This window comes from Clarias gariepinus, chromosome 8 (assembly GCF_024256425.1).
Source record: "Clarias gariepinus isolate MV-2021 ecotype Netherlands chromosome 8, CGAR_prim_01v2, whole genome shotgun sequence".
Taxonomy (NCBI): domain Eukaryota; kingdom Metazoa; phylum Chordata; class Actinopteri; order Siluriformes; family Clariidae; genus Clarias; species Clarias gariepinus.
The window spans coordinates 9,972,888-9,990,273 of NC_071107.1; the positions used below are offsets into that span (position 1 = coordinate 9,972,888).

Below are 17,386 nucleotides of genomic sequence, written 5' to 3' on the forward strand. Positions count from 1 at the left end.
AATTAAACACATTTCCACATGCATGGCAGGCGAGGAACCTATTACAGAGCCACCAAAGCCTAGCTTGACTGATTAAGTACTCAGGGTAAACGTTAGCAGAGGAGAGAAAGAGCTGGAATCTTGAAGATAATACCTGAGACAGAATGGATGGATTCGTTACACCACCACCACCACCACCGCCAAGCCACTAGGGGGAGCATCGGCGCAACACGAGCCGTTAGGATGATTAAACACAGAAGAAGTTGTTGGTCCGCTCTTCTGCTGGATACCTGTCAAAACTATGCAAGTGCACTAGATAGGGTGTGATAGAATTGCTTATACAGCCTACCTATCTAGTGCACTTTATCTAAAATAGGGATGTATTTGAGATTCCCCTTGTCGTTTCATTCCTCTATGTTGGTACCGACTGTGGGTTTTTATGTTGACTTGATATGCAGTGAATTTTGATTTGACCATGGGTGATTAGTGAGTTAATTAATTAAGTAGTTAATTAAAGTGTGCTTTTTTAATAACTTTTTTTTGGGAGACATGGCAGTGTGTGAGACTCAGCTGATGTTGAGCGTCGGGTTGATCGGTAAGAGCAGTCTATCAAAACACAAGCTTGTTTCAAATGTTTTCGTTACAGCTCTCTCTCTTTCTCTCTCTCTCTGTGTCTCTGTCTCAGAGAGGGACGTGAACGCGGATACGCTGTGGGTCTGGTGTTTCCCAGGGGTCAGCGCCGAGATGCGCGAGCTCCTAATGCGGAAGTGCTGTTTGTCGCGTGACCCCGTGGAGCTGCACGCGTTCGTGTTCGGTCAGTACCGCCGGAGTTGGTATTACGTCACCGCCACCGAGGTGCACGAGCCCACCGCCCTCAGCAAGGTGCACGCACGCACACACACACACACACACGTTAATATATTCGTTCCAAACAACTGCAGTAGAGTGATCAAAGTTTAGATGTAATCCATTTATTATTTTTTATACCTCTAAGATTGGCACGTGTGCATGCAATAAAAATTTGGGACTGTAATAAGTGGGTTTCCTCCGGGTTATCCAGTTTCTTCCCACAGTCCAAAGACGTGCAGATTAGGATTATTGGCGTTCCCAAATTGCCCGTAGTGTGTGTGTGTGTGTGTGTGTGTTTGTGTGTCATGCGATGGATTGGCACCCTGTCCAGGGTGTACCCCACCCCGTGCCCTTACACTAAACCCCCTGCGACACCGTATATAGGATAAAGCAGTATGGATGATGTGAATTGAATCCGTCCTGGAGGTTCTTTAGGCAGAATTTCGTATTGCATACGAAATGCATTTTCTCAAAGGAAATAATATACAGTAAATGAAAATATTCTGCTTCAGCCACCCAAAAATATTTTCAATATTACCAGTTTCCATCACTATAATTTTATTTTTGCATATAAAAAGAATTAAAACATTTAGGAAAGATGTGTGAATGCAGTAAAATATAAAAAAAATAGACATTAAACCTCACTTAACTGTGAGCTTCGATTTTCTCTTGCTGCCATGCTTGATAAATGGTGCTATGTCTTCACTAAATCTTGCACGAAATGTGAAAAGAAATGCCTTTCCACTGACGCAAACAAGTTTCACATGGTCACTGGACAACTTAGCTGGCTTTCGGCTTGATTCGGTTCTTATAGTTCTTATAGCTTGTTTGGCTTTATAGTTCGTAATGCAAAAATTTTTAATTTGAAACATTTAGACAAGAAAATTCTCTCTCTTTCTACATGCACAACCTGTCAAATGTTTGAACACTTTTTCTAATTTCATGGTCGTTTCTAATTTTTCATTCTTTCTACACTGTAAGTCAATGCTAAATTCATCCTAAATATGCAATAATCTAATTTGAACAGTTGATATTGAGGTGTCTGCTACTTGAACTCTGTGAAGGCTTTATAACGGCTCTAATCTGAGGTGCTGTTAATTAGTGAATTTTGAGGCTGTTAATTTTAAATGTACTTTACCTCTGTAGCAGAGGAAAGTTTTGGTCTTGCTTTCCTGGGATGGTCTTTATGCTTGACCAGGTTTTCCATATGAAATTGACAATACTGTTCTTGCAAGACTGACCTTCAACAGCTGATCCTGTATTCAGGGTTGCGGGGGCCTGGAGCCTATCCCAGGAGGCTTAGGGCACAAGGCGGAGGACACCCTGGACAGGGTGAAAATCCATTGCAGGGTAGACACACATAAACACACACTCTTATTCACACACTACATGTCTTTGGACTGCAGGAGGAAACCCACCAAGCACAGGGAGAACATGCACACAGAGACGGAAAGCCAGCGGTAGCTCAGTGGTTAAGTTGTTGGACTGCTGATTTAGACTTTATAATATTAGACATTATAAGTGACTGTGTAGTAACTAGGTTCTAGGGTTTGATTGAGGGGAAATCCAGTAATCAGTATCTCTGTTATTAATAAATAAAGTTTGGCAATGCATTTATGGGTGGATATTAGGGTTCAAAATGCTGCAGTTTGGTTAAAGATGTCAGAAAGAAGCTGTTACATTTTCATTGTGCTGTAAATTATATATACTGATGTACTGGATATTGCAACTTTTTTTTAAAAACGTGGTTTATTTTTTCTGTCATAGGTTACACATTTCTCTATAGTTATTACAGCAAAAGATTTCAACCCTGAAAAGTACGCTGCATTCAGTCGGGTTCTGTGTAGGTAAGGTGTACGTTTTGATTAGATTGTTTTCTAATCCTCTATCTCACATACTCCTTTATCATGAACATTTGTCGAAACATATACATTCATCAGGATGTATATGAAGCATGGAAGTCCAGTGAAGATGATGGAAGGCTACATTGCTGTCCTAACAAAGGGCATCTGTCAAAGCGACGAGAACGGATCCTTCCTCATCAGGGACTATGATGTTAGAAAAGCCTATCTGGCCGGATCCATTAAAGGTAAAATATGAGCACATCTCTCTCAGACCGGAATCTGGGATTTGTTGAATACATAATGTGTACTGTATAATGTTATTATTGTTATTAGCTGCATTGTGTATTCCGTGTCAGCCTTAATGTAGAACAATTATATTTGCAGACCTGTAGATAAATTTGTCACTACACAATGATTTATTTTTATGATCATTGTGATAATGTTAGATTAGTTTTTTTTAAGTCAGAGAAGTGATCTTTTTTTGTTATTTAATTTTATTTAGATGTGGTGTCTCAGTTTGGAATGGAGACCATCATCCTGTACACGGCATTGATGCTGAAGAAAAGGATAGTGGTCTACCATCCTCGAGTCGAGGCTCTGCTAGAGTTCACCAGGTGCTCACTGATGATGACGGTGCTACTTTAAAGACTCACAGTTTAATTGCTTCATCTCGCACATGCACCGTTTCTCACATAGCCCATACTCGAAGTGGATGATGTTTGTGGATATATACACTCAGCAAAAAAAGAAACTCTGACTTTCAACTCTTTTTACTTTCAGTAAACTTAATGTGTAAATATTTGTATGAACACTAAAAAAGTCAACACCATAAGACATAAACTAAAAATGTTTCACAATGTGTCCCTGAATGAAGGGAGGCTCAAAATCAAAAGTACCAGTCAGTATCTGGTGTGGCCACCAGCTGCTTGAAGTACTGCAGTGCATCTCCTCCTCATGGACTGCCTATTGCGTACAGTCTGAGCACTGATGGAGGGATTGTGTGTTCCTGGTGTGACTCGGGCAGTTGTTGTGGCCATCCTGTACCTGTCACGCAGGTGTAATATTCGGATGTACCGATCCAGGTGTTGTTACACGTGGTCTTCCACTGCGAGGATGATCAGCTGTCCTTCCTGTCTCCCTGTAGCGCTGTCTTAGGCGTCTCACAGTGCGGACATGGCAATTTATTGCCCTAGAAACATCAGCAGTCCTCATGCCTCCCTGCTGCATGCCTAATGCACGTTCACGCAGATGAGCAGGGACCCTGGGCATCTTTCTTTGGGTGTTTTTCACAGTCGGTAGACAAGTCTCTTTAGTGTCCTGCGTTTTTAGAACTGTGTTATTTGTAAAGTTATTTGTATTTTTACAACATTATTGTTGAAATACACAGTCCTGTTTTTTTTTGCTGAGTGTGTGTATGTAATATATATATATATATATATATATATATATATATATATATTATTTTTTTTGGAAAAAACTTACAGCAATATCCCATTCTTCATATTACTCGCTGATGTGCAGGTTAAATGGGTGTGTAATAGACAGTGACATGAAATTTGGGTTTTCCATATACAAGTTTAAAAAAAAAAAAGAAATGTCTCATTACAACAGATTCAGGATTCTTTAAAAGTCATGTACTTATTAGAGGATAACTAAAACTAAGTAACTAAAAATATAGCAATGGAGAGCTAACACACAAAGTTAGAGCTGATTAAATGAAATCAATGTGTGCAATTGTTTTTATTTATTTATTGGCCAGACAATATGTATAATGCGGAATACAGAAGATATTTATAGTCAAATCTCTGAGAATCAGTTGTTTTTAATAACATAGAAAATGCAGTATTAGACATGCAGCCTCCCATTATGTCATTTTTGTAATTGTAAAAGGGGGAAAAAAAACAGTGAGATTTCTTCCCTTACTGACGAACAGATTTATGTTTTTGCTTTTACCTCCAGGGTACTTCCAGCTCTGACGTGGCATAGGAAAGACTGGTCTGTTCTTCACCCTTATGTTCATCTGGAGGACAGAGAGTTGGACAACCTCAGATCATGTATAGGTAAGGATGAAGGGACATCATTCACAGAAATCAAAGCTGGTATACTCAAACAACTTGAGCTTGTCAATCATGTGCTCGTCATGTCTACTGTCTTGTCCTGTCCTCACTCAAACAAATCCTTAAATAAATAATAAATTGAATTAAATACAAAGTAGAACTAAATTAAATAAAGCTCCACTGGTCTATTAATGGAGCGGACACAAAAATGTTCAAGTGATGATGTTTTTTTTTTTTTTTGTGTGTGTGTGTGTGTATATTTTTTTTAATGGTGTATATTTGTCGCACTCAAATGATTGAGATCATTAAACAAATGTTAATATTAGAGGAAATACAAAATGAAGTTTTTAAATAATTATTTCATCTTTAAGGGGAATGACTCTACCCATGGTTTCCAGGAGTCTCAAAGCTTTAGAAATGGCTTAGTAAACCTTTTCAGACCGATACATGCTTTTTCACTTTTTGTGAAGCTTTGTAGAACCCATGCTTTATATGATATTGGGAAGCCTCTGATGAGGTTGCGTTCCAATTTTACTTTTCAGCCCAAAAGATGGGACTCTACAATAATACATGTTATAAATTAAGTATGTCAAAGGTGATTTGTATGTAATAGGCTTATTCATCTCTTTGCTTCATTTCCCTTCCTTTCTGCGTGCTCAGGGTACGTTGCAGGCTTTGTGGATCCCGAAGTTATCAACAGATCGGATCTCTTCGATGTTTTCGTGAATCTTCCAGACAACGAGATCACGATTGCTCAACACGCGAAAGGTAAAACGCCACTCATGACATCTACACGCTGTTTTGTTCATCCAGATGTGGAATAATGGGTGTAGATTAGAACATAATGTCCACTTTGCTTCAGCTTTGTTAGAAATTCTAAATAATTAGCTTTTTGCAGAGGCCATGGCTATGGGAAAACTGCACAAGGAGATCGGCCACTTGATCGTTCAGTCGGCGGAGGACACCGATCGCACAGATGCTCAAGTTATCAAGGTAAACTGATCTGGACGCCAAGGAATCTCCAAGGATCCTGCTGTTCAATATTAAAAGTCTTGTCTTTTCTTTAATTAGGATATCTCTGTAAAGACTAAGGAGATCCTTAGTAACTTGGTGTCCCTCGCTGAGGACGCGGACGACGCCAAGCTGACGCTTGACACACTGAAGCGACGTCACCTTCCTCCTGCAACCGAGAACTTCCTCTTCCATTTAGCCGCAGCTGAGCAGCTTCTAAAGATCTAATAAACCAAGTTCCTTTTAAACCCATGTGACCTAGAGTAGCTTTAAAAAAAGAAATCACTATGTGATCACATGATTTTGTACTGTAAATGCATTCATTTACTAAGATGAATTTACAAAAAGAGTTTATTAGAGATTTTATACCGTTCTAGAGACATTCAGTGACCAAGACTATGATAATGTATATTACTTATTAGCTAATCGTGCTTTTTCCAGGAAAGTCCTTTTTAGGAAGCATTTACAATTACAGTACTTATATGGATGGATAATGTACTTTTACATTCGTAAACATTTTTAAGGTGACACTTGGAACTCGTATTTCATGGTAGAACATCATTTAAATAGTTTTACAAAGTTATCTAATGATTCTTATGGCAGAATTAATATAATAATTATTAATATTGAACTACAGAACACTATCTTGCCTGTGATTTAGAGTGTTTTTACAGTGTTTGTCTGTGTTTTAAAAATGTACCAGAACCACATAGGAAAAACACAAATGAGTTTCGTACAGCGTACTCATCAGGGTCCATGCATTTCTTGCCATCTTGACTCGGTCAGTCGTCTTATAATTTGTTTTTGCCTATTTTTAGTTACTTATTCATCATCTGCCTAAAGAGGTGCTTGTGCCAAAAATGTTCCATATGCACTATATTTTTTACATGCACATTTTCTTATATAATGCTGTTGTCCTTTGTCACAATTATATATGCCTGTTTTCTAATGATATGAACAATTCTGCTTTGTGCAAAATTCTCTAACAGATTTCAATGTGAAATTAACAATGATTTAAAAGTAGCAATATGTTAGTGTTTAATCCACTCTGCCTTAAAATCAATTAAATAAAAACATGAATCTGTTCTATTCGCCAAATGCTATTTCCTTTTATTAAATGTATGTGTATACAGTAGGTATGATATTATTGTGAGTATGAGTATAGAAGAAACGTGTGGCTTTAGTAATTACAGTCCATCTGCAGTGCTGAGAAAAGTGCAGGCTTCAGTCCTAGACCATACTCAACCATCATGTTTCAGCTTAATAATTCCACCGTATCCTGTCTTAATCATAAAGTTCCTTACTTTTTAAAAAATTAATAACTAAATATGGAGTGGAGGTGCCTTTCATCTTTTTCAGACCAGTTTTCTAGTAAGAGCTCTTTAAGAAGCTAGGTGAAGGTAAAGGTTAAAGTCCTCTGTGGTAAAACAGCTCCTCATCTTGGGTTACGCTTCGTAGCTCCTTTTCTACATGCTCCTTTTTAATCTAAAAAAACAGAAACCAGGTGAAATTAGTGGCCTTAAGCAGAAAGCCAAACTATTTATTGCTATTATAAAATTCTAAAGTACAATGAAGATATGTATATTAGAATGCAAACGTAACGAGAAGGAAAAGGATTTAAAAGTCTACTTTTAGAGGTGTGCACACCTCTAGTACTGTAGAAGGCAGACTTTGGTATAAAACTATGACATAAATCTACTTTCATGACTGCATGATATGCATTACCGTGCCAAGTTGTGGAAACAGACTGAAGGACACAGGGATCATCAAGCCAAGGACAAGGGCAGTGCTGATGTGTCTAATAGGAGCAAGCAGCATTAGGTTTCTTTGGGCAAACTTTGCTCTGAGAACAAAAAACAAAACAAAACATGAATTCGTTCAGATTCATCCAAAACAGAGAGACATGGCCAAAGGTTTGTGGATACCTGACCAGTGTACTTTTGGAAAATTGGAAGCACACAATAGTCGAGAATGTATTTGCATGCTGTAGCCTAACAATTTCCCTTTAGTGGAACTAATGGACCCAAATATATTCCAGTGGAAAACCCGAGTGGAATGCACAGAGCCCTGATCTCAACCCTTGTACACTCATTAGGATGAATTGTAAACAGGAACTACAAGCCAGGCCTCCTCACCCGACACCAGCATCTGACCGCAGTAATGTGGCCAAAGCTGTAGTGCAAAGCCTTTCCAGGACAGTTCCAGTTATTATGACAGCAAAGGGGACTTAATCTTATACGGTATGGTTAAAAAAAAAGAAAAATACCCATGAGCATGATGGTTAGGTGTCCACAAACCTTTTGGTCCTGAAGTGTTTTTGGTGACATTAAAGCGTACTGATAATTACTTGATTACCTTCTGAGAAGGAGGACTAACAGATTCGGAACAACTGCAGTGGTACCGAAAAGAGCTGCTCGAGATATGGCCGTCTCTTTTACAGCCTGAGACGGAGAAAAGGGTTAAATAACAGCAAAGGATTTTCAGTGAGAAGCTAAAACACAGGTCGTTTTTGACTACGATATTCCTACCTTGAATCCGGCTTCCTTAGAGACGCCAACCGCGTTTCCGTTGGCGTCAAAGACTTTTATTCCATTTTCAGATTCCTCACTTCTCACGACGAAGACGCTAAAGGCAGCCAAGCAAGCTGGAAAGGAAAAAAAACTGATCATTTTACTATAATAACTACAGCAACGTTTAAGCTGAATGTCCACATATTACAACTGAATATTATGTCTTCAACATAACTCTAATTATAATAATAATTATAATGCTTCACCGACCTGACAGAGGAACAGGCAGAACTGACCTACAGAAGACCTGAGCTGAAATACTCCTGACCCCCGAACGCTGGATTATAATTTGAGGAAGGGCCTTAAAAAAAAAAAAAAAAAAAAAAAAAAGCAGGTTTAGAAATTTTAAACAGGTTATTTTGTAAAATGTCTACAAAAAAATGTACTAAATAAAGACAGTCTCACCCCTGCAAATGTTGCATATGCCACTGTTCCAGTAATTAGAAGAGCCTGTTTTAGTGAGAGCTTGTTCTCCTTAATAGAAAAAAAAAAAACTTATTACATTTTGCTCTATATGTTCGGACCGAATGAGACATTTCTATTAGAAAACCTGAAAAAATTTAAAGGATATCATTATTATTATTGATAACAGTTATGTTTAACTGCAGGTGGATGCAGAAAAAAAAAAAACATTCTTAATTACCGGTGTGGCTGATACATTTCTGTTGGCTTGATTGAAACCTGCACAGTAGCTCTGAAGCATGAACTGCAAACACAAGGTTTGAGGACGCTCTCGGTCATAAACAGAGTATTACGTTTCCAAATACAGTAATAAGTATTTAAACAGCTTTACCTGCCAAAACAGGGCCGGTGTCACTCCTTTATGTGGCACAAAACTTGCTATGACCTATTGGACAAAATAGAAACCATGATCTGATCCTTTAATATTATACTTCCATGATCTTGAACAAGTTTGTATTTGTTCCGAGTACCGAGTACCATTACTCACCAAAGGGGCTGATACAGGCAGAAAGGCTGAGAATCGAAGTATTCGAAACAATGAGTTCATCACAGCGATTCAGGGAAGTACAAGAAAGTGTTGAGAATAAAACAAATTGAAAATTCTTCACTTTTGGGCCTTTACAGAGCAAAGTATTGATATCAGCTGGGAGCGATTGTTACCTTGTGATCGAAACGCAGCAGAAATCGGCTCTCCCGTATCAGCATGCACAGACGACTAAACAGGACAACATACAGTTACTTTTTCAAATGCATGAATGGTAATTCTGTCATTATGGATGGCTATTACGTATTCCTTAGCCTACGAAGGACGTTCAAGTCTAACCGGGACTTATGATGAACTTGTGAATGATGGCATAAATTCGATTAAGATTAGCAGAAGACTTCAAGTGCAGTACAGATATGAGACTTGAATAGTGCAATAAGTTTTAAAGGAGGCCCTACATCCGTAAATCACAATCCCGGCCACTGCAGTCATTCCTATAAAAACTTATATAAACACACCCTTATATAGTCTTGACCTGGCCCTGTGGCATTTCCACATATTTGTGACGTCAATGGAATTCCTGGGAGGTAAGTGTTTTGGACGGTAAGCAGACAGTCCGATCATGGCTCCTGTGTACCGAGAAACCTTTCCACCTTTATGGTATCCAAGCACTCTGAAATGCTGGATCAAAAATCTCAGTTTGATTTGAACGCCCCCTCATACATGACTTTTATAACAGAATAACTCTGACAGGCTCAAATACATTATATTATGGATAGGAATAGAATAGGAAAAGGATAGCAGCTTACAAGAGAAAGTCTCCATGCTTTGGGGACCTAGAAAACAAACAAACAAAAAAAAATGGTGAAATAAACAAGAATACGAGTAGAACAATATTCTTTTATTCTCATACTAAAAAGCGATTCATACCTCTTCATTCTTCAGCTGATTCCCTTCCCTTCTGACCAGAGAACGAGCATTTTCAATTTCAACCTAAAAGCAAAAGAACGTTATAATTTTGCGTTCTGTAAACTATATTACACAAAAATGACTTATGTTTAATCAGCCTCTTACTGTACATATAGAAGGAAGTAATGCTTAATATAACATGATGATTTTCAATAATTGGGATATGTCTCATCTAAAACTGAATGCACCTGCATCTTACAAGACAATGACATCTTCTGGATGCAAGGATATATTTTTACATGCTTTTAATATGACAGTCATTTTATCAAGTTCATCTACATTACATTTAAACTGTTTACTTGTATTTTGTGCTATACACTCTTCAGTGTACTTACTCACTCTCCATCTATAACGCTTTGACCTGTATACTGGGTCTCAGGGGGGCGTGGTGCCTATCCCAGACACAAGGCGCATACACCCTGGACAGGCAGGGCAATTGGAATGGTAAATTTGGTGCTAATCAACATGTCTTTGACTGTGGGAGGAAACCGGACTACCCAGAGGAAAGCCACCAAGCACGGGTAGAACATGCAAGCCCCATGCATGCATACAGATCCGGAGGCGGGAATCGAACCCGGATCATCGAGGTGTAGGGCGACAGTCTTCACCAGTGGTAACTACTTACTGGAGTGTATTAATTTTAGCATGCTGTACTGCGTTGTATTGCAAATCATCTCATCCCTCGTGACATGTCTTGGGGAATTGTGTTAATCACTTTTTTGGAGGGTGAAGAATCTATCAGTGTATGTTACTGTGCAGATTATTCGCTTAAGATAATAGCAGCGTCTTAATTACCTACAGTTGCCCAGGGAATCACTTCCTTAATTATCTATAAAAGAGATTTAGAAATCTGCACGCACACTTTCTATACAATCATGAATATTCATCATTTTGTACTCTACCTGCAATTTTCATATTGTCATGCATGAAGGCTGGAATAAAAAAAAAAAATTCTATAGGCTACTTGTCTGATGTTATGTTTAAAAAAATAAATCTCTAAATGAATTCTACAGTTAGGCCTTTTAATTATTACTTAATAATGCAAGAAACAGACTGATAACTGATGACACAGAGAGGATCTGGGTACTCACATCAGAGGACAGGATAGAGCTGGGGTCAAGAACATTCAACCAGATGTGAAGTCTGCTTAGGAAAGACTGCAGAACATTTCATGAAGTATGATGTCATTGATATATTACAAAATAATCATATTAAAATGATAACAAATCCACATCGCACGGGTAAATCACCTGCCCGTTGGTATGCCAGTATTCCAAATTGGGATCCATTGAAGTGATTACAACGTGGTAAATGCATCCAGTATAAAAACCTGAATATTTTGAACCATAAAACAGTGACGGAGGTCACGCAGGCAACGCATGTCTACCTACGTTCGTTTAGAGCGCGCGGAAGACTTCCGGGTAGGTCACGTGACACGACGCAGGCCCGCAAAAACTGCGCAGTCACTGCGCGCGCTTGACGCTCAAAATTACAGCACGTTTGAAGATGGCGGCCACCATTGCAAGACTCCTTCGGACTTCTGTGAGTTTTGAGCGCATTAAAACAAAAACGCCTGTTTGGACAACGTACAATATCGGCACTCGAACCATTAGCAGTTTATATGTATTTCATTATTAAGTTAATATTACTGCAGGTTGAGGAAACCGTTAAGGAAAGCGCAGTTGTAGTTTAACCTTCCTTTCCCTGCAGCAGCAGCAGCGCGCGCGGTGTTTCAGTGGCGCACTCAGTTATTATTACTAACCCCAGGATCACCTGCTGTATTCATTAAGTCATTAGAGACAGGGCTTTGTTAAGCACCATAGTTTTGTTGCGTCATATCCTTACTTTTGGGAAATAATTCAACAAGGCATGCTGATCAAATTTCATTATAATGTTTTTTATTCAGAAGGGGTTGCTATGGAAACTTCTGAACTTATCTAATGTATACAGATTCAGCCTTACTTTAGGAACTGTCATGTCACCCTAGGAGAAAATCCTTTAAAAAACAGAGACTTTACCCTGTGTTAGGTTTTGGGGTAATTGTAACAAGTTTATTTTGTTTTCCCATTTTCTATGATAGCTTGTTATATTTTAAACAAAATGTTTATATCTTGCATGGTTTTCCAAAATCTCCCATAAATCACAATTAGTTTGAGTGAATATGGGCTAGTGATGGGAAGTTTGAATCATTTTAGTGACTCGGTTCTTTGAATCTCGTTCATCAAAATGAACGAAGCTTTTTTTTTTTTACTCATTTAGTTTATTTCGTTCTTTTGATCAGAAATTTTGATCTATTGAAAATGTTTCATTTTCCAGGTTATTGTAAATGTTGCATTTTCAATAGAAAGACCTCCAAAATGTCTACATATACAAATTGGCTATAGTTCCAGTAATGAAAATATTACAGTGCATATTATAATAAACAGAATAAGTAGCTCACCTCTTATATCTTCCAGTCTGAGTCGTTCGTTCTTTTGAATCTATTGCACTGCATAGCGTCTATGGGAGTCACGTGACAAAAGAACGAACGACTCAGAGTAGAAGAGTCATTGAGAAAGAATCACTCAATTCTGTTTCTTTTACATAACCTACGGAGGTTTTGCACATGCACGCCCAGTAGAAATTGAACGAATCACTTTCTGAGGCTACTCGTACTTCTAAGTCACGTTAAAGATATGTTCAAAAAGAACGAATCGTTCATGAACGACCCATCACTAATATGGGCACAGTGGCGTAGTGGTCAGCACTGTCGCCTTGCTCCTCCAGGGTCTGGGTTCGATTTCCGCCTCAGGTCTGTGTGCGTAAATTTTGCATGCTTGATTTTCCCCGTGCTTGGTGGGTTTTCTCTTACTGTCCAAAGACATGCAGATTATGCTAATTGGCATCGTGAACGCACATGTAAATATTGACCCAAGGTCCTACCATGGTTGTAAAAATAAAAACAAATACAATGTACAATGCCAGTCATCATGGGTGATGGATGGAAATATTACCATTATAGATTTATTTCTGTCTTTTAGTCTGATTAAAATTTTCTTCACTTTAAGCCTATAATGTTTTTTAATACATTTAAAAAACATCTCCTTAAAGCAATTAAAAATTTACATGCACAGAGAAATTCTTTAGAGCTAGAGTTGATGAGACCACATATGTCACACACATTATTTCTTAATAAATTGTAATCGAAAAATGTATTTTTTACAATGTGTCATCTGCTTTACTTTCACCTGTTCAAATACAAAGTGTGTTTCATAGGTATCGTATAGATTACCAAACCTGAGGTTTTTATAACTCAACTGTTACACATTGTTAGCCGCTCAACAGTTTTATTCACACACAAATATAATGCTAGAATTTCTTCAGGTACAGAAATAAAATCTTTTAATTCTATATGTTTTGTGCCTGTTCTATTCTTCCTATTTATAATTTGATTCAAAATAGTTAAACTAACTATATATTATTTAAATAACCTTTTTGAATACTTGCATGACAGGATATGAAATTATTCACACAAGATGACGCTGTGCAAAGTCATTGTACCAAACCCCACCCACTTTCTAAAACCAAAGTAACACCCTTGAATGCAAAGGCAGATAAAGCTGATATAATGTTGAGGGTCCTTAGATGACATGTCGAGGTTAAGAATTAACCTTAATCACCAGTCACTTAATACCTTTATGTAATGCATATATTTGAATTGGATTTGAAAAAAAAGGCCGATCTTGGTTTAGTGCCGTGTGACTTTGAACCCTCCAACATGTTTGTTTGGAAGCTCATCCAATCCCTGATCATTAACTACAGGCAACTAGAGCAGCAGTGAGTGCACTGAGGACTGGGACCTCAGGAACTGGGATCGGAGCTGGGGGATCGAGAGCCTGCTTCTCTATCAGTATGTTAATATTTTTGCACACACATTTTAGATGAATTTCAATAAAGTAAGTAAATTTGCTAAATGATGTACTCAAAACTCTAGGTACTGCTAAATGGGCTGCTGCGGTTACCCAGCCTGCTCCACACTTCAAGGGTACAGCTGTCCACAATGGAGAGTTCAAAGACATCAGCCTTGATAACTACAAGGGCAAATACCTGGTCCTGTTTTTCTACCCGCTCGATTTGTAAGTAAATTGATGATGCCAGTAGTCTTGTTGATTTGGTAAAATAGTTTGTTGTTTATTAAAATGTAAAAAAAAGCTGAGAAATATTTTTTCCACAATGATACCTTTTGTACATCGTTTTATTATCTTCTGGGAGACGCCTGTGTCATTTCTAATCAAGAGGAAACTTGCTGGTTGAATAAAAGTAACTTTAAGTCAGAATTTCCGAGGGGTATGAATATTTTTGGCCTTGACTGTGTATGTGTGTATATCCTCTTCTTTGTCTTTCGGGTATTCCCCTTCAGGGGTCGCCCCAGCGAATCATCGTCTCCATTTAACCCTAACCTCTGCATCCTCTTCTCTCACACCAACTAACTTCATGTCCTCTCTCCCTGCATCCATAAATCTCTTCTTTGGTCTTCCTTTAGACCTCCTGCCCGGCAGTTCCAACCTCAGCATCCTTCTACCAATATATAAACCACCCTAATCTGGCCTCTCTGACTTTATCTCCAAAGGATCTAACATGGGTTATCCCTCTGATAAACTTGTTGATCTTCAGCTCTGCTACCTCCAACTCCTCCTGTCTTTTATTCAGTGCCACTGTCTCTAAGCCACAGAGCATCGCTGGTTTCACCACTGTCTTGAACACCATCCTTTTCATTCTTGCTGATGCTCTTTTATTACACAACACACCTGGCACTTTTCTTCACCTCCTTATATATATATATATATATAATGTAGATATGTATGTATATCAGTAAGTGAATATTACGTAATATTCATAAGTTTTATTGGTTTATAGTTAGATTTAACAGTGAAGAATGTTCACGAAACAAGTTTGCAACTTCACCCACATTATAATTCACTCACTCAGTCACTCACTTCCTCACTCATCGTCTATAATGCTTTATCATGTATACAGTGTCGTGGAGGCGGGGTACACCTTGGACGGGGTGCCAATCCATCGCAGGGCACACAAACACTCGCACGCACAGTGACACACTACGGGCAATTTGGGAACGCCAATTAGACTAATCCAAATGTCTTTGCACTGTGGGAGGAAATCGGAGTACCCGGAGGAAACCCACCAAGCACAGGGAGAACATGCAAACTCCATGCAAACAGACACGAGGCGGGACTCGAACCTTGGAGGCACAAGACTAGAGTGCTAATCACCAGGCCATCATGCTGCCTTAATATATAACGTATTACTGTATATTATATTTTTATCATAGCTATAAACGGCCATTCCTTCACCAGTTTCACTTAATCCCATTTTTTTTAAGTTAATAAAAGGTCATTTTATTCAAGGCCCTTTTTTTTTTCAAAAAACATGACGTGAATGCTAAATACGCATCCCCTCGCAGATCAACAATTAGGTGCAGTTTTTATATTTTAAAAACACGGAAAGAGTGTCACACAAGTCCCATGTTTCAGTTATTACTATTAAACTAAAGATGCATTAGGAGGTGTGGTGTAATAAATAATTGCAAACTACACTGCAGAACCGTGCTGTTCTAGAGTCAATTTATTTGTGTTATTCGTTTTTTTTTTGCAGTACTTTTGTCTGCCCTACGGAAATCATCGCATTCAGTGACAAGGCTAATGAATTCCATGATATTAACTGTGAGGTGGTGGGTGTGTCCGTGGACTCCCACTTCACTCACCTGGCCTGGACCAACACATCTCGAAAGGTAGAAATATTCAGCCACTCCAACACTAAAACTTGAGAATAATACCCTTTTCATATAAATACTGTTTTTTTTTTTTTTTTTTGTCAAAGTCAGCTTCAAGAAGGAAATAGCTGAGCCATGTTATAATCCTCTGATTGAAACTTGACCTCTTTGTTGTTTGACTGCAGAATGGAGGGCTGGGAAACATCCACATCCCCTTGCTGGCTGATCTCAACAAGAAGGTCGCCAGGGACTACGGAGTCCTACTGGAGGAACCTGGAATAGCACTGAGGTATTTTATCGTCCTTGTTAAATAAATCCATTATTATTTAGAAAATTGTCATTATAAATTATGTTGGGGTGAGAATTATTTGGCCACTTTTCTTTGTGCTATTTAATATACAGTGCGTCTATACATAATGTCTTTTTACTTTGTACTTGTAAATATGGAAAAAAAAAACCCGTCTGAAGTCATAGGCAGAAATACAAATGTGTAAAAACAAAACTGTAAGAATTCTTTTCCAGTAACTGAATCTTGTCCCCATGTAGAGGGCTGTTTATCATCGACCCCAATGGCGTCATCAAACACATGAGCATTAACGACCTTCCGGTGGGCCGCTCCGTCGAAGAGACGCTGCGCCTCGTTAAGGCTTTCCAGTTTGTGGAGAGCCATGGAGAGGTTTGCCCGGCTAGCTGGACTCCAAAATCACCCACGGTAAATATCTGATCAAAAAAGATTTCAAATGCGAATGTGTTTGTGTTGTTTCTAAATGGTTTCTTTGTATTTTAGATAAAGCCAACTCCAGAGGGGTCCAAGGAATACTTTGAAAAAGTCAACTAAAAGAGTGTAACTAGATACTAGATAAGAGTGTACAGATACTCTTTAGCAGATACTATTTAGCTTGACTTTGAATTGCACTACCTGAATACATCAACAGAAACTGATTTCAGTGATCGGTATAAAACACAAGCTCATTTAGTGTTGTTGCTGTGATTACAAATAAAAAGTGACGCTGCCTGGTGTTGGTGAGTCAGTACAGTTCTTCAAAAAAATGTTTCTTGTGATATTTTATTATACTTTCTAGTAAGGAGACATTAAAGTAACCCATATAGGCCAAGTGATCTCATTCAGCTTCAGCTACCAGTTCTTAGCTTAATTATCCAAGATGCACCGTTCTGCTGTGGGCTAATCACCTCAAGGTTTTGGCATGTTCTGCTTTATAAGGGTTTTTTTAATGCTTCCCATAGCTTTATACAGTGGCATACAAACTTGCGTCTGAGAACTAAAATTATGCAAGAAATCTGCCCCAGCATGTGAATCATTTTCAATATACAGTACGAGCAACCGAGCCCAATGTGTGTATATCTAGTAGCTGATCGAAACTTTTCGCTAG

General features: G+C 38.4%; 3 protein-coding genes across 3 annotated transcripts; 2 read left to right on the forward strand and 1 right to left on the reverse strand.

Moving 5' to 3' along the window:
• The first annotated feature begins 368 nt into the window (after positions 1 to 368).
• On the forward strand, positions 369 to 6,829 carry dennd10 (DENN domain containing 10). The gene is made up of 9 exons (XM_053501965.1): positions 369 to 574; positions 665 to 861; positions 2,596 to 2,675; positions 2,769 to 2,917; positions 3,175 to 3,286; positions 4,632 to 4,732; positions 5,390 to 5,497; positions 5,628 to 5,722; positions 5,801 to 6,829. Exons 1-9 carry the CDS (start codon positions 529 to 531, stop codon positions 5,966 to 5,968), a joined length of 1,056 nt encoding a protein of 351 aa, XP_053357940.1. The 5' UTR covers positions 369 to 528; the 3' UTR covers positions 5,969 to 6,829.
• Positions 6,830 to 7,054: 225 nt separating this feature from the next.
• On the reverse strand, positions 7,055 to 11,623 carry sfxn4 (sideroflexin 4). The gene is made up of 14 exons (XM_053501966.1): positions 11,476 to 11,623; positions 11,317 to 11,382; positions 10,187 to 10,249; positions 10,066 to 10,092; positions 9,433 to 9,487; positions 9,260 to 9,285; positions 9,104 to 9,157; positions 8,954 to 9,016; positions 8,716 to 8,784; positions 8,521 to 8,611; positions 8,269 to 8,384; positions 8,096 to 8,181; positions 7,466 to 7,583; positions 7,055 to 7,225 (listed from the first exon to the last, which is right to left on the reverse strand). Exons 1-14 carry the CDS (start codon positions 11,512 to 11,514, stop codon positions 7,148 to 7,150), a joined length of 951 nt encoding a protein of 316 aa, XP_053357941.1. The 5' UTR covers positions 11,515 to 11,623; the 3' UTR covers positions 7,055 to 7,147.
• Positions 11,624 to 11,642: 19 nt separating this feature from the next.
• Positions 11,643 to 17,019, forward strand: prdx3 (peroxiredoxin 3). Its single transcript, XM_053501967.1, has 7 exons — positions 11,643 to 11,767; positions 14,027 to 14,114; positions 14,199 to 14,340; positions 15,878 to 16,013; positions 16,181 to 16,284; positions 16,542 to 16,707; positions 16,783 to 17,019. Exons 1-7 carry the CDS (start codon positions 11,732 to 11,734, stop codon positions 16,831 to 16,833), a joined length of 723 nt encoding a protein of 240 aa, XP_053357942.1. The 5' UTR covers positions 11,643 to 11,731; the 3' UTR covers positions 16,834 to 17,019.
• Positions 17,020 to 17,386: the final 367 nt, after the last annotated feature.

What these genes read in the sequence shown, in the direction of transcription:
- dennd10 (XM_053501965.1), top strand. Translation starts at nt 529, where the DNA reads ATGGCAGTGTGTGAGACTCAGCTGATGTTGAGCGTCGGGTTGATCG. An exon ending in AGCCCACCGCCCTCAGCAAG is followed by an intron (nt 862 to 2,595) that starts GTGCACGCACGC and finishes TTTCTGTCATAG; the next exon opens with GTTACACATTTCTCTATAGT. An exon ending in CAACCTCAGATCATGTATAG is followed by an intron (nt 4,733 to 5,389) that starts GTAAGGATGAAG and finishes CTGCGTGCTCAG; the next exon opens with GGTACGTTGCAGGCTTTGTG.
- sfxn4 (XM_053501966.1), bottom strand. Translation starts at nt 11,514, where the DNA reads ATGGATCCCAATTTGGAATACTGGCATACCAACGGGCAG. An exon ending in GCTCTATCCTGTCCTCTGAT is followed by an intron (nt 10,250 to 11,316) that starts GTGAGTACCCAG and finishes TTTTGCTTTTAG; the next exon opens with GTTGAAATTGAAAATGCTCG. An exon ending in TGTTTCCACAACTTGGCACG is followed by an intron (nt 7,226 to 7,465) that starts GTAATGCATATC and finishes CTGTTTTTTTAG; the next exon opens with ATTAAAAAGGAGCATGTAGA.
- prdx3 (XM_053501967.1), top strand. Translation starts at nt 11,732, where the DNA reads ATGGCGGCCACCATTGCAAGACTCCTTCGGACTTCT. An exon ending in GGACCAACACATCTCGAAAG is followed by an intron (nt 16,014 to 16,180) that starts GTAGAAATATTC and finishes GTTTGACTGCAG; the next exon opens with AATGGAGGGCTGGGAAACAT. An exon ending in GAACCTGGAATAGCACTGAG is followed by an intron (nt 16,285 to 16,541) that starts GTATTTTATCGT and finishes GTCCCCATGTAG; the next exon opens with AGGGCTGTTTATCATCGACC.